Source organism: Hipposideros armiger, unplaced genomic scaffold (genome assembly GCF_001890085.2).
Source record: "Hipposideros armiger isolate ML-2016 unplaced genomic scaffold, ASM189008v1 scaffold_943, whole genome shotgun sequence".
Lineage (NCBI taxonomy): Eukaryota > Metazoa > Chordata > Mammalia > Chiroptera > Hipposideridae > Hipposideros > Hipposideros armiger.
Window position 1 is genome coordinate 509,046 of NW_017732293.1, and position 15,651 is coordinate 524,696.

The 15,651-nt window shown below is 38.7% G+C and overlaps 1 protein-coding gene across 1 annotated transcript in view; it reads right to left on the bottom strand.

Annotated features, from left to right (window-relative positions):
- ADAMTS19 (ADAM metallopeptidase with thrombospondin type 1 motif 19) overlaps positions 1–15,410 on the bottom strand; it is a 92,463-nt gene extending 77,053 nt beyond the window's left edge. The window contains exons 1-4 of the mRNA XM_019630777.1: positions 15,317–15,410; positions 9,470–9,600; positions 8,372–8,544; positions 207–334 (exon numbers count right to left, since the gene is read on the bottom strand). Coding sequence (XP_019486322.1) covers positions 207–334; positions 8,372–8,544; positions 9,470–9,600; positions 15,317–15,346 — 462 coding nt within the window. The 5' untranslated portion in view covers positions 15,347–15,410. The remainder of the gene's footprint in view (positions 1–206; positions 335–8,371; positions 8,545–9,469; positions 9,601–15,316) is intronic.
- Between the last annotated feature and the right edge of the window lie 241 nt (positions 15,411–15,651).

The following is a 15,651-nucleotide window of genomic DNA, read 5'->3' on the forward strand; positions in this document are numbered from 1 at the left end:
TTTCAGATAGTAATGGGTATTATAGATTAGCTAGTCCAAACCCTATATTATACAAAGCAGATCAGGCTTGGTCAAGGTCACAGTTGAGTCAGGAATACATCCTCGTCTTTTGAATCTTGGTGCAGAGCTTTCCACCATACTGTGCGGCTGCTCGTTGGTCCTCCTCCTCCCTCAACATACACACTCTCCCTTTTAGAATGTCTTACCTGACACCTGCCATTTGCACAGATATCCAATCCCTGATAGCCACAAGACGTTCCATCCATCACTTTTTCTGACAGAAGAATAGGCTGTTCTTTTCCAACAGGGGAGCAAAACAAGGCACACGGTTTTTCTATATACAGAGTGAATAAAAAACGAAACATAAGTGACTCCATACATAGTTTTATCTCAAGCTTTATTTTTCAGAACATTTGACGAGTAAAAAATATAATTTGATGTGAATTGGATAATGTAATACTTGAGCAGATAATACTGCAGGGTTATTATATCTCACTTTTAAATTCCAATACACTAATTTTCAATCCTATGCATTTAGCATGTTCTCATTGAAAAGTTACAAAAAGGAGAAAGAAGAACTTACAAGATGAGCAATTCTCAGAAGATTTTCCATTACAAGGATGTTTAGAAATGCAATACAACCCCATGAGAACATCCATTGGTATGCACAGTCACTGTAGTCCTGGCTAGGACTCAACCCCCTTTACTGCTTAGTCAAAAAGCATGTCAGTACATAGGATATCGAGGTTGAGGACCACTGTCCTAGGTAAAGAATTCTTGAATGGCCGACCGTCTCCTTCAGTGTTGCATGAAACAATATGGTAGGATGGTTAGAGTTAAAACACTTGCCTATTAGGCTCTGTCAAAGAATGCCAACATATTTCTCAAGTGCCGTTTCTATTTCTAAGCATCCAAAAAGGAGCTGTAGTATTTGGTAACACCAGTAGTAGGATAATCCAAATCTGAAACTTCAGAGCAATTTCCATGCTACATTACTACTCTATTGGCTTGACACCAGTCAGGCCCTTTACTGTTTATTAAGCTCATATAAATAGAATGGAAAATAGTTTACAGTCTCTGACACTGATCTTTGCTATGTCTTCAGTTAAGTTCCACGTATGCTGCTGGGGTTCTATAAATACCAAATAACAGCCAGAGGCAGGGAACTGGCTATCACTTTGCAAAGAGAAGACAGACAGTTAAATGAGCCTTCGGAATTGAACATTTCAAACAGTTTTCACATGTGGCTTCTGAGTCCTGCTCTGAACAATTCTGAGGAGTTGGAACAAGGCCTCCAATGTGCATGGTTTTGAGATTTTCCTTTAAGATGCCATTAGAAGCTGCAATAAAGCATTTCAGTGTGCTCTCACACCTCAAAGTAGGTTATGTTTATTCAATGACTGCTTACGATGTCATATCTTTGGACTTAAAAACAGCTGCTGTAATTGTAACACTTTAAAAGTGGTATATATTTATGTATAGTTCTCTTTCTGGGGTTTTCATTGAAAAGAGGAGCAAACCAGATATATGACTAATGTTGACAGGAGTTAGTCTAGAAAATTCCAGTCACATTCCAAGCAAGACGGCGATAAAAATCTTTGTATTTCTCCTTTTACAACATACTGTCAATTCGCTGTGCTTACTTTAGCTTTACAGATGACATAAACATTTGATACCAATCTTCCTTCCTGGAGTGTACCCCCGAGACTGTGACATTATAGTGATCCATTTAACATGCCAGGACTTGGCAGGTAAGCTCTGTCTTGATTTAAGAGGCCAACCCTTTCCAAGATATGCATTAAACATGGATGTCAGCCAGGTTTCAGCACAGAGTATGCAAAATACCTGAATGTCAAAGCCGTGCCTCTTTTTTCTCTAAAAATTAATGTTCACCACTGCATGGATACCCTCCATTTAAGTCTCTTAACCAGAGATCCTTGTACATGTATTATATATGAATAATAGAAATAGCCGCTTGCATTTTAAGGTGTCATATGTTATTAAGACTTAGGAATTTTAAAAGCATTGTATATTTCAATTTCTTCCATAGTGCTGTAATAATTGAAGACTATTGTGTATTTTGTTCATCGTACTGACTGATGAATTGATATGTATTGCAAAAATGTATAATCAAAAATATTGGGTTGTAGGAAAAGTCATGATGCATTTTTGCGATGAAAAACAGAAAAAATACATCATGACTTTTCCGACAACCCAATACTAACCTGTTAATTATACAAATATTTATTATGGATTATTCTGGTGCTAAACATCACTTTATAAGAGTTAGGAAATTAACCAATTGTGATTGCCAATGTCTTTAATATTTTAAATTGACCCACATCTGATCCTGATTTTTTTTTTTAATCTCACGGGAACCTATTTCCTATCTCTTATTTCACATCTGAGTAAGCAGGTTTCAGATGAATTTAATATTATCAGATTGCACAGCCAGTTAGAGGCAGAGACAGAATTAACCCTCAAGTGATCAGACGATGATTTTCAGGATCTGAATAGTCATCTTGCTTATTTCTTTTTTACAATGAAAATATATTGTTTATAATTTCAAATTTATGCAACAAATATTCATCAAACGCTTAATTGCCAGACTGAACACTAGGTGCTGACAACAGAGAGACTATAAATACAGTAAAACCTTGAAGTAACTTGTTTTGCGAGTGTTCTGCAAGATGAGCAAACATTTCTCATACATTTTAATGTGGTAAACGAGCAATGTCTTGTACTACAAGTGGTTTGTTTCCAGAACGAATTATGCTCGCAAACCAAGGTATTACTGTATATTAAAATCTGCTATCACAGGATGCTTGTGGGTTCTTGTTTTTTTTAAAAGATTTTATTGGGGAGTTGGGGGAGGGAACAGCATTGGAGAATCAGGGAAGAGGAACAAACAAGTTGCTGTCCTTTGGTTCTTCATTCTAGTTGTGGAGGACGTCGCTTCACTGGCCCATGTTGGTATTGTGATCATTGCGCTTTTCCCAGCTGAGGCAGATCGTTCGCCGGCCACTGGACGGCCGCTCATGGCGGCTCACACCAGCTGCCGGCCACTCACACTGGCTGCCAGCTACTCACGGTAGCTTACAGCAGCCCACTGCAGCCCCACTGCAGCCTATGCCATCGCCAGTGACTCACGCAGCCCAGCTCCAGGTCGAGCTGTTGTTCACCATCTTAGCTGTAGAGGGCGCAGCATCACTGGCCCATGTGAGATCTGAACTGGCAGCCCTGCTGCTCAGAACTCGCGCTCCCAAGCCAACTCTTAACCAACGAGCCACTCAGCCGGCCTGCTTGTGGGGTTCTTGAAAGAGACAGATACCCATTTCAGAGGATCAGTGGATTCTTTTTTCCTAGAGGACTTGAAATAAATTGAGTCCAAAAAATAAGTAGAAGTTTTCAAGGTAAAATAAATTGGGAGAGATCAAAGCTTGAGAAAGAAAAGGTATTATGCCAAGAAACTAGCATGTTTACAGGCTCAGGAATAAGACAGCATGGTGGGTAGGACGGGAGGAATGGCATTTGGCCTCCCTGTGCTGGAGGCTAGAGGGAATGAGAGATGTTCAAGGGGCGGACCACAAAAACGGCCTTATAAACCAGGTAGTCAAGTTTGAGAGTGGTCCTGAGAGCAACGGGACTCAGGGAAGGGTATGACTTGGCACAGTGATGAACAGGTCTGGCCTTTAAAAAGGCCAACCTGGCTGAAATGAGGAGTAGGGGCTGGAGGGGTGTGAGAATGCCGGCAGAGAGAAGGGGAGGATGCTGTCTGAGGAATCCAGGTTAGAGATGGTGCCATTATGAACGAAGATGCTGGCAGTAGAAAGGTTTGGACAAATAGGGTTTGCTGACTGATTCCAGGTGAGTGGAGGTTGAAGAAGAGGGATTCTGGCTTAGTTTGGTAATGAGATCAATGATGACGCCATTCTCTGTGAGAGAGCATTGTAGAAGCAGAAAGTGGGAGTAAGAGAGATGAAAGTAGCAGGGGGTGTGTTGAACTTGGAGCACGCTGATTAGAGATAAATGGGATATTGGGTGGACATGTCCATGCAACAGATAGGTAAGCAGCTAAGGAGCTCAGGACAAAGCAATCTGGGCTGGAGATGAACATGTGTGTCCCTTCAGCATACAGGTGATAAAGAAAACCTAGCAAATAAGTCAGATTATCCTAGGGAGAAGCCAAGAGGGACCAAGACAAATCACTGGAAAATTCCCATTAGACATATCATTCATTCACCTAATATTTATTCAGTGCTTAGTCGGTTCAGGTACTGTTTATGGTACTAAAGATACAGCAATGCACACACTATGACAGTGAGCCCTGCTCTTACAACTGTTACTGCAGGGCAGATAACAAGTAAAACCTAAAAGTTATTACAGCACAGGATAAGCTCTGTGAAAAAAGAATAAAGAAGGGAAAGAAAAAGCTTCGAGTTAATATTAAGGAAAGACCTGGGGCCGGCCGAGTGGCGCGTTGGTTAAGAGCTGGCTTGGGACGCCAGAGGGCCTCAGTTCGGATCCCACATATGAGGGCCAGTGACACTGCCCTCTACAGCTAAGATGCTGAACAACAGCTCAACCTGGAGCTGGGCTGCCTTGAGTCACTGGCGACGGCATAGGCGGCAGCCTCTGTGGCAGTGGGTTGCCATGGGCTACCGTGAGTAGCCAGCAGCCAGCGTGAGCGGCCAGCAGCCGCTGTGAGCGGCGGTCCAGAAGCCGACGACTGATCTGCTTCGCCCGGGAAGAGCACAATGATGGTGCCAACTTGGGCCAGTGAAGCAACGTCCTCCACAACTAGACTGAAGAACAAAAGGACAGCAACTTGTCTATTCCCCTTCCCCCAATTCCCCAATAAAAATCTTTAAAAAGAAAAGAAAAGAAAAGTCCTGAAGGAGGTGAAAGAATGGATCATACGGGTATCTGGGCAAAGTGCTTCAGCAGCGAAAACAACCACCTCCAAGACACCTGACTCACTCTAGGAAGAACGTGGGAGCCAGTGTGGGCAGAAGGGTGTGATGAGGGAACAGCAGAGGTGAAGTTAGAGGATAACAGGAAGCCAGGTAGCAGAGGCGCTTAGAGGCTATTAGAAGACCTCTGCACTTGAACTCTTAGTGAGTTGTGAAGATATTGACAAGTTCTGAATGGGAGAATGACATGATATGACTGACATTTTAAATGTGTTGCTCTAGCGGTTACGTTGAGAATGAAGGTGGGGTGAAGGTACAGGAGTAAGACCAGTTAGAAGCCACTGCAGTCACCTTGGTGACAGACAGTGGTTTGTATCAGGTGGCAGTTCTGGAGATGTTGGGAAATGATCAGATTCCGGGTATACTTTAAAGAGCGGCTGGCCGAGTGGCTCAGTTGGTTAAGAGCTCGCTCAAGGGTTTGAGCTCTGAGCAACAGTGGTTCGAGTCCAGCCCGAGCTGAGCTGCAGCTGAGCTGCCAACAGGTGGCAGGATGGCTCAGCTAAAAAAAAAAAAAAAAAAAAAAAGATGAAGAACGGGCTAGTATGACCTTACTGATATTTGAAATGTATAGTAAAAGAGGAAAAAATGATGACTACAAGGTGTTTGGTCTAAGCATCTGAAAAGACGTAACTACCAGTTATGAGGATTGTGTAAATTGAAGATTGTGTTATCACTTCTTCTCAGCTGAGGAAACAGCATGTTGGAGATGGTGCAGGGGAAGAAAACATGACATGTTTGAGACAGTGAAACCAGACCAGTATCGGGAGTATAGGGCAAACAGGGGCGAGGTTTAAGATGAAGCAGGAGATAAGGGAGCAGAGTAGGAGGGTGGTGTCCTGTAATTTGATCTTGACCAGAAGAGTTACAGGAAGCCTCTGAAATGCTGTTAAGTGGGAGATTGAAAGGATCTGATTTACATCTTACAGAAAGCCCTCCAGGCTGCTCTAGGAAGAGTGAACTGAGGCAGGAGTAGAGCGAAAGCAAAAAGACTACTTTGGAGCCACCACAGGCACCCGAGCAAGCGGCCCTGGAAATATGAACTTGAGAGTAGTGAGAGTGTAGATGGAATGGACAGATACTCAGGAAGTAAAATATGTAGACGGTGATGGATTGGTGATGGATTGGATGCGTGGGGAGGAAGATGGAAATGTTAAGAGTCACACATTTCCGGCTTGTGCAGCTAAAGAGCTGGTATAACCTTCACTGCCACAGGACACACTAAACAGGATCAGAATGGACATGGACTGGAAGGATTAAAAGCATGAATTTAGTCTTAACTCTGCAGAGAGTCAAGTAGAAATTTAAAGCAGGAAGTTGGACATACAAGTTTGGAGCTCAAAGGAAAAATCTGGCGGAAGACATAAATTCATGAGTTATTTGCATATTTGAAGCCATGAGAATAGATGAAATCACCTAAGAAGCAAATGTAGAGTAAAAACAGAATAGCATCTGGGATTGACAGAAGAACACACCAGACATAGAGTAGGAAAACCAGGACGGGGTCGTGTCATGGAAATAAAGGCACATGAGTGTTTCAAGAACCAAGGGGTGGCCAACTATTTGAATGCAGTTGAGAGGTCACGTATAAAAAGGCCTGGAAACCATTCATTAGGTTTAGTTTCCATGGCAGTCCTTGATAACACAAGTGAGATTTGTGCTGGTGAACTCCAGGATGAAAGTAAGGAAACAGAGGGCTGGAAAACAGACAGCTCTTTTGAGAAGTGTGTCTACGAGGGGGAAAGACTGTAAGTGCACCACCTGGAGGTGGCTATGAGCTTGAAGGAAGGTCTGTATTTTGTCCTGGACGAGTCCTAAATATGTTTAAGCATAGAGTGTGAAAAATCACAGAGCAGATTAAGTATATAAGAGAAAGTAGGGGTGATCAACAAGTGAGCTGAAAAGGGAAGATGGGGATGACATCCAGGGCACAGGTGGAGCAACTGGCGTTAGAAAGGAGGAATGAAAATGCTGCTATATACTAGATATGGAATGTCTGCAGTCATAGTTAGGCTTCTGTGTTTGATAGCAAGAAGATGAGGAGGTAATCATCTGATGGCTGCCTTCCCCCCATTATGTAGTGGAATAATTTGCCCAATTGTTTGGCTCTCCCTATAACTGCATTGTATGCTCCGATGAGAGAAGAGCTTTATCAGATGAGGGCACTGGAACTGATAAACAGAATTTAGGCTAGTAACAGGAGTGTTACTGAAATTACGGAAAGCACAGTCCAAACTAACTAAGAGGAGAAATACTGAAAGGAGAGACTAGGGGTGCGATGGTCATTAAGACAGAAAATTCACCATTACTTTTGGTCACTCAAGTCAAACACACAGCCCACTGACCATGGGCAAGAACCGTCATTCTCAAGTAATAAGACAACATATAATTTTCTTCACATCCTTATTCTGATGAAAGATTTACAGGAAGTTGCAAAAAATAGTACAGAAAAGTCCCCTATACCTTTCACCCAGTTTCCCTCCATGGTTACACCTTGTTAACTATAGTACAATAGCCAACCCAGTAAGTTGACAGTGGTGAATGTACATGTATAGCCCTATGCCATTTTATCACATGTGTAAATTTTACAGCCCACACCACAATCAATATACCGAGCTGTTTCATCAGCACATACAACCTTGTGCTACCCCTTCATAGTGGCAGCCATCCCTCTCCCATCATCATCCTAAACTCCTGGCAACCACTAATCTACCTGTTTCCCATTTCCAGAGTGGTGTTGTTTTAAAACGTTATATAAATGGATCACACAGCATGTGGCCTTTTGAGATTGACTGTTTTCAGTCAGTATAATGCTCTGAAATGAAAAAGTTTGTTCCTTTTATTGCTGCATAATATCCCTTATTCTGGATGTACCTCAGTTTCTTTAACCATTCAGCTCCTCAGAACCGTTTTGTTTCCAGTTTGGGGCTGTTCAAAACAAAGCTGCCATGAATATGCGTATACAGATTTTTTTATGATTACAAAGTTTCACTTTTCTGGGATAAATGCCCAGGACTGCATTTTCTAAATTATATGATACGTATATGTTTAGTTATTTAACAAACTGCCCAGCGTTTTTTCAGAGTGGCTATATACACCAATTTTACCTCCCTACCAGCAATGTATGAGAGACCGTGTCTCCTCATCCTTACCAGCATTTGGTGGTGTCACTCTTTTTTATTTTAGTTGCTTTAATAGGTGTGTAGTAATATCTCTCTATTTTTACATATATTTTGAGTCAGTACTTGTTGTTGTTACATGTCAGTAAAGGTAGAAAAAAAAACGAGCTCTGAAACACCTACAATAGAATCTGTACAATAACACACTACTGCTGTAAATAAAACGTTTTGCAAACCTAGACGCCTACTTCATTCAGATGGTGGTGATCTGGCCGGTCATACCTTCATCCATGACAGCTTGCCACTGAAGCCCAGGCTTTGGGTGCGAAGTGCTAACACTATAGGCCTGACATTGCCAGGCTCTGAATCCAGGCAGACCTGCAGGACAAGGCGGATTCTCACATATTCTGTATTGTTTTCTGGGACCATTACAATCCCTTGCTTCAGAACCTAGCCTAGAAAAGATATACAAATAATCAATTTTATCTTTTTTTATGTTACCTACTCATTGTTTTTTTTTAAATTAAAATAAAAAAATTCAGGTATACTCCTTTACATTATTAAATCTACTTTTGAAACTGTGAACTCCCTCAATAATTGGTAATATTAGGAGAGCCATATATGCATTTTTTTTAAACTATACATTTTTTCCAATCCTCCATCCATTTAACCTTCAACATACATGAGAAATAAAAGCCAACTTGCCATGAAAATCGGAGAAAAGAGCAGAGGCTGGGGGCAAAAAGCAGAACACCTACAATTCCCCAGAAGGGGTTTGGTCTAAGAATTATTAAGGAGATGCTTCTAACATTTTCATATAAATTCTTTCAAATCACTTGAGAAGGACTTGGGTCACCGAGCCCACACCCAGAGTTAAAGCATAAAGCCGAAACGATTTTCTCACACACTTTCCTAGGATGGCTCTTGAAGGACGCTTGCATGCTCCCTGTCTGTGCATGTGCTCAGTGTGCTTTCACTTTTCATCAGTCTCAGCTTCTTTTGACATTCATTTTGTTCTCATGGCCTCCCTCCCTTTCTGAAGTCCTACCAACTTCCTGCTCTTCTCACAGCTCCTTCAAATCTTGACTTACTTCTCCTAATACCTGTCTCCCTGCTTACTCAAACCTAACATTTTATTTGATATCATCAAGAAACCACCCTGTGTAGCATTTATTTGTTCTTAGAAGGATGGGTCTTATTCTTTTTCCTTAAAGGGAGTTATTATTTAAAATAAATAAATGGAGGGACTTCTCTATTTCCCAAAGTGGCTAAGGGTCTGAGGGGCTCCTTTTGCTTTCCGACATGGCTTATCTGTAAAATCTCTGCGTTTCAAACGTGAAGAGACGCCTGCCCGCCCCCAATCCGGGACCGTGCGTTTACCCGGGACACTCGCGCTCCCGGCTGCTGATCCCAGAGCTGCAGGTCCGGCTGCAGGGGCTCCACGCGCTCCACTCCCCGGCGGCATGTCCCGGTGCTGAGGTCCTGCTGGTGCAGTCTCCAGCCTTACACCACTATTCCAAAAGTTATGTCTTAGATGAACAAATCAGGGCACAACGGAAAATCATTCACTGGCCTATAGAGTCACGGGAATTGCGATTCAATCGGGTCTACTAGAGCCCCAAACACGCGGAACTGAAAAAGACCACCGTTAAATCAAGTCGCACTTGCGCACTGTCATGATAACATAATGGTCCTGCTTCTCCAGGTCTCCTGTCAGGCAGTTTAGTCTTGTCATGAACACAGCACAGATATCTGTCCGACAGCCCCGAGAATTCAGGGCTGTGACAGGGTAGGATGGAGAGGGAACGTGGGATTACACAAGCCAGGAAACCAAACAAGTTAAGAGACGCCACAAAACAGCATAGATTCGTATGTAAGAATGGAAAATAAGACATGATTATCCTTCTATAACTAGGGTGAAGCATGCATTGTAGCAAATTTAGCAAATTTGATTTGAAATGTCAATGATCCGGGGTACTCTCCTTATAGCTAAAAAGTATTATTTAATTTTAGCACTTTCCTTTATGCTTTTTCTTTCTTTTTTCTGAAAGAGTTCCCAATCAAATTCAAGCTTTAACATTATAGCAAGTTTTCTTCTGAAAGCTATTGGTTGGAAAAAGAGTCAATTAGACTCTTTGAATGAAATTCTGTCATTTCATTCCAGTTATTCTGTAGCTTATCTGGTATTTATTTATTCACTGAGAAAGGTAACTGTGAAAGGAGAGAAAGAAGTATGCTCCTTCTCTTTTCTATATTTATTTTTTCATTAAATGAAAGCAGTGAAAGAGGCTGTTTCTGGGGTCACCAAGGAATGGCTGCCCAGACTTGATGGAGAGATTATTATAATTTTTCCTTATTCCTGGAAATCAAGATATGTGATAGTCATGGCAAACATGTTCAAGGTAAAAATTAATTGAACAAAAGGATGTTGAGAATAATAAGTAAAGACTAGGAAAAATTAGATTAATAATTGTATAATGACAGGATACAGCAAGCTTATCCTTCCAGTGCTAAGCAATTTTCTGCATCTAAGGGCAACCTGATTTATAAGGAATTTTGGGCAAATTACAGAAACACTCTAACCCTCGGTTTTCCCATTTCAAAATGTGAATGATAATCATATTTACCTAATAGACTTCTTTCAGAGTTTGAATGAAGCACTAAGCACAATGCATAGCCCCTACTAAGGATTTAATAAACAACAATATTAAATTACATGTGTCATTATATTAATGTTAAATTTCCAGAAATCTAACCAAAATTCTATTCACTCTAATCTTAATCAATCTATGTTTCTTTAAAAATTTATTTTGAGAATGTTTTTAATGCTGTTTTTAGAAGAGGGAACTTAGAAACTATACTACATAGTTTTGTTTGAGCCCAGTTAATGTTTTTCTATGCAATAAAATAATTAGCTCCTGCAGATTTTCTTAATCATGTTAAATTCAACCTCTTTTAGATTCAAGAAGTTTTAAATGCAGGCCTTAAAAAAAATAAAACCTCAACAACTCAGAATGTATTGATACGCTAAGTCTGTCATTAAATAAATTGAGATTAATAGGAAGATTCAGTCTAAACGTTTCAAAAGCGGGAAAAAACATACCCTGTGAAAACTTTTAAACAATTTACTGGTTTTAAGGATTTAACGATGTTATGCCATTCATGGAAAAAAAGAATTCAAGGTGAAAGCTGTCGAACTTCAATTGGTCAAATTGTTTTGTCCTACTTGAAGGGTGTTTATTTTTCCCAGAGTGAATGTCACAGCTCCTTGCCCATTTAGCAGCAAACCGGCATTAAAAGGTTGGGCCAGAGTTCCCAGCAGACTAAAAATATTCTGGGAAAGACTGGGATTTACACTTGCACATCATTTGAACTAGACCATATCTGGCAGACAAAGAGAAATGGAAACAGATATGCAAGCCAAATTTGCCTACAGAAATCAGCTGAAATTGAACAAAAGCGTAATATAACATTTAAAGTTCATCACCTTGCCGATAAGCAGATCTCTGGATGAAAGAATGGAGAGCTGCTTTTGTGTCTTCTAGGGGGTGGTGTGCTTTAACATTGAGGCAAGTGTTAAGTGTTTTCTTTAAATTATTATACCACATATTCTATTAGGTTTGCATATAAAATGATCCTAATGGTGTTTTTCATAAATTTTCTAGTGGCATGGTTTGTCTCATTTGTATTTTTTAGCCTCAAAAAAGGATTACACATGGTCTATAAACGCCAAAATTTGTCACATTGACTAATTCAGTTTGATTTATGAAGATGCTAAGAGAATATATAGGGCTGGCCAAGTGGCTCAGTTGGTTAAGAGCTCGCTCAAGAGTGCGAGCTCTGAGCAATAGCAGTTTGAGTCCCAGCCCAAGCTGAGCAGCTGCTGAGCTGCCAACAGGTGGCAGGATGGCTCAGCTAAAGAAAAAAAAGAGACTATATAATATAGACTATTTCTGGGACAGCACATGACCTAAAAAAAATGGATTATATTTCTATTTTCTCAAATTTCTATACAGATATGTCTGGAAGTTCACAAAAACACCACATTCGAAGAGGTCGATGAAGATGTCAAAAAAACCCCATTATTATCTAATAAAATCTTCTTGTACATACATTGTTGGGGGAGGGGAGAGAAGGAAAGAAGGCAACAAACCTTGTATGTATGCAAATTTGGGATTGTAAGGATATTACAGCTTCATATTTTCAGTAAAGAATATTGATCATGGTAACTTCAAGAGTCTCAATTTAGAAAGTAAATAAAATATATTATGTAGGGTCCTTAAAAATAGTCTAAAATTCTAGTAAATTGGTATCATACTTTCCTTTCCCCTCCCTCAATTCCTAGCAAATATTATAAGTAAAACACATATATTTCTTGGGTTTTACTAAATCACTTATTAACTCCTTAACCTCTGTTCAATATAATCGTAAACACAGATGATACTATTACAAAGAGAAAATAAGAAAGAAAATAGGCTGCTTTGAATTTGGGAAAATGCTGTGTATAAATAGTAGATAAATCCCTATCTTCACAGTCATTTTGAATCATAAAATTCTGTAGGCACCTTCTCAGACTTAGTAATATACTCTTAGGTAAACCAGTTATACAGCTAGATTAACATCACTAGAGTGTAACACATAACAGAATTCCCAGCTTTATGTGTTGATTTGCAATGTATCAAGCTAGCAGTGTTTAGTGCGAGCTTGCAAGCATTCAAATATTTCAGCACTAAGGCAGCACTCAGCTGCAGGGTTGGAAGCTATTCTAGTGATGGCTCCTACAACAGCTGGAACAGGAGGATAGGTGAAGAAGCCCACTGGCCTGATGAACTGAGAAGTTCATTAGTTATTTTCACACACAAAGAATTACAAAACCGCTAAAAGAATATCATTAGCACAATTCCAGGGAAACAAAACATTTTACTTTTGATGAGTAATTACGGTTTCCATTGCTGAAAGAATCAGTTTATTATAGAGACCTTGAGAATGCAAATTATTCTCATAAATATCAGCAGGAAAAATAATAGTAAAAAACTACTTAGATGGCAGATCACAAAAAGAAAACAATAAGATTTCATATTGCCAAAGAAGAACTAAGGAAGGCGAATGGGTTGTGTGATGTTTGAAGAAATATGGCTCAATATTTGGTTACCTTTGTTCATTAGTGCTTTCGTGTTTCTGGAATGATGAAAGTTATTGGCGGTGCGGAGTTTTATGATTCAAGCAATGAATTACTCAGCACAATACTATAAGGCTTGTCCACTATACACATATTATTATACTTTGTGCATAATTTAAAAAATAAAACAAACCCAAGTTCTGACTCTCCATAAGCTCATAGAAAAATATTTAGCTCAGTATGTGAACAACTGACTGATACTTCACAGAAGTTCCCTTTTATGAAACCATGTTCTTAGTGATTGTATCTAATGATAAAACATTCCTAGTCTTTCAAAAAAATATTTTGGACTTAATTTGTACATTGTTTTCTTTCTTTAATTAAAGAAATCATAGAAGTTATAAATGACTATGTGCTTATGTCAAACATCCAGAAATGTCTGGAGAAAAATTATACTTGCCCTCATCTCCTGTTGCTTTACGCCCATCCATCAATTCCACTTCCCTCCCTACAAATTGCCATTTGGAGTTTATATTTTCAAACCATTTTCTGAGTTTAAAAATATATACTGTGTGTATGTATATTCATATTTGTATACAAACCTTTTTTCTTAAAACTCAAATGGTATCATAAAGCATCAATTTTTCTGACATACCTATGTACTAACCACCATGTCTTGTATATCTTTTCATTACATATATATATATATATATATATATATATATATACACACATATATATACCGTATTTCCCCATGTATAAGACACTCCCATGTATAAGATTTAAAATGCAACTTAATTTTGGGGCCTGAAATTTGAAAAAAATGTATTACATAAAGTTATTGAACTCAAGTTTTATTCATCACAAAATTCATACAACTCCTCATCACTTGCGGGAAATGCAAATAAAAACACCTACAACCACTGTATAAGACACACCCAGTTTTTAGACCCCAAATTTTTCAAAAAAGGGTGCGTCTTATACATGGGGAAATATATATTTATATCTATACAGTTCTTTTAACATATATATATAGTTCTTTTAACAGCTACACTGTAACCATTCCTCTCCTGATGAATATTTTTGTTGTTTCTCATTTCTCACCATTGCAAATTGTATTTACATACACGTGTGTGTGTGTCTGTCTGTGTTTGTGTGTGTGTGTGTGGGTGTGTGTGTGTCCATTCCTATCTTTGTGCACATGTGTAAGTATTTCCCTAGGACAAAATCTAGAAGTAAAATTGCTAGATTTCCATTCAGTCCAGTTTCAAATCAATGTGTTTCTAAACTAACACGCTACATAACTTAATTTTTTCACTGTTTTCCCCAAGTATTCTTTATGTTGTTTCTTTTGAAATGTAATAAAAATTCATGTGCTTCAGAAACAAGTTTTCTGATCTTATATCTAGAGTAAAGTGATAACTGGTCCACTTCCCCTTCATAGAATAAGAACTAAAACTGTATATAAACTATTGAACTGTTATCTTTTGATTACATTAACCATAATTATGAGTTTACATGGGATCTTCCTCCTTCATCTTCTCCAAAAGAAAATTTCAACAGTAATTTTTTTGATCTAAAATATAAACTAATAAATTCTTACCACCTTATGAAACACATTAACCAACTTAGACAGCCAAATATTCACTAATCCCCAAAATGTCAATTAGAGTATTTTATTTATGATGCTTGGAATGACAAGGAAAAGTTAAACACAGTGGCTCTCCTGAGACAATATTTTATACCTGAAAGTATTCTTTATCTCTGAGGAGTTTCACTATATATGCTATTATTTATGATTATTTTACTTATGTTTAATTTACAGAGTAAAAAAATATGAGTTCTCTTTTAAGGCAATACATATATCTGACTCTCAACATTCTCATAACCAACAATAAAAAATGATTGCATTGATATTAACAAAACGACAGATTTGAAAAAATATAAAAGTTAAAATTGAAAATAGAAGAAAGGCTGAAACTTTTCTATATACTGAAAGTATTCCACTAGTGTTAAGAGAAATACATATGTAACTGGCAGAAGAAAATGCAAGTTTCTTAAGTTTCATGTAATACTCTAATTAACCTGAGGTAACACAAATGACTTACCTTACCAGTGTCACAATCCGTTCCATCCATTGGTGGATCCAGTTTGGTTCTGCATTCTTTCTCACCTTCTACCTTGCACCATAACCCTGTACAAATAACATGCTGAAAACAAGGGCATAATAATAAGGGGAAGGTATCACATTTCTGAGGTGATGTCAACAATTTTTGAGAAAGCTACTTTGCTAGAACAACAGAAATTATTTGAAGAAAAATATGTTGTGATGCTTTAAATACTGAACTTATGATTGAAATAGTAGATGGCTTATTTATAGTGAAGATTGATGCATAATAACAGGAAATCTGTGTAATAAATTTAAATCTCTTCAAATGTAACT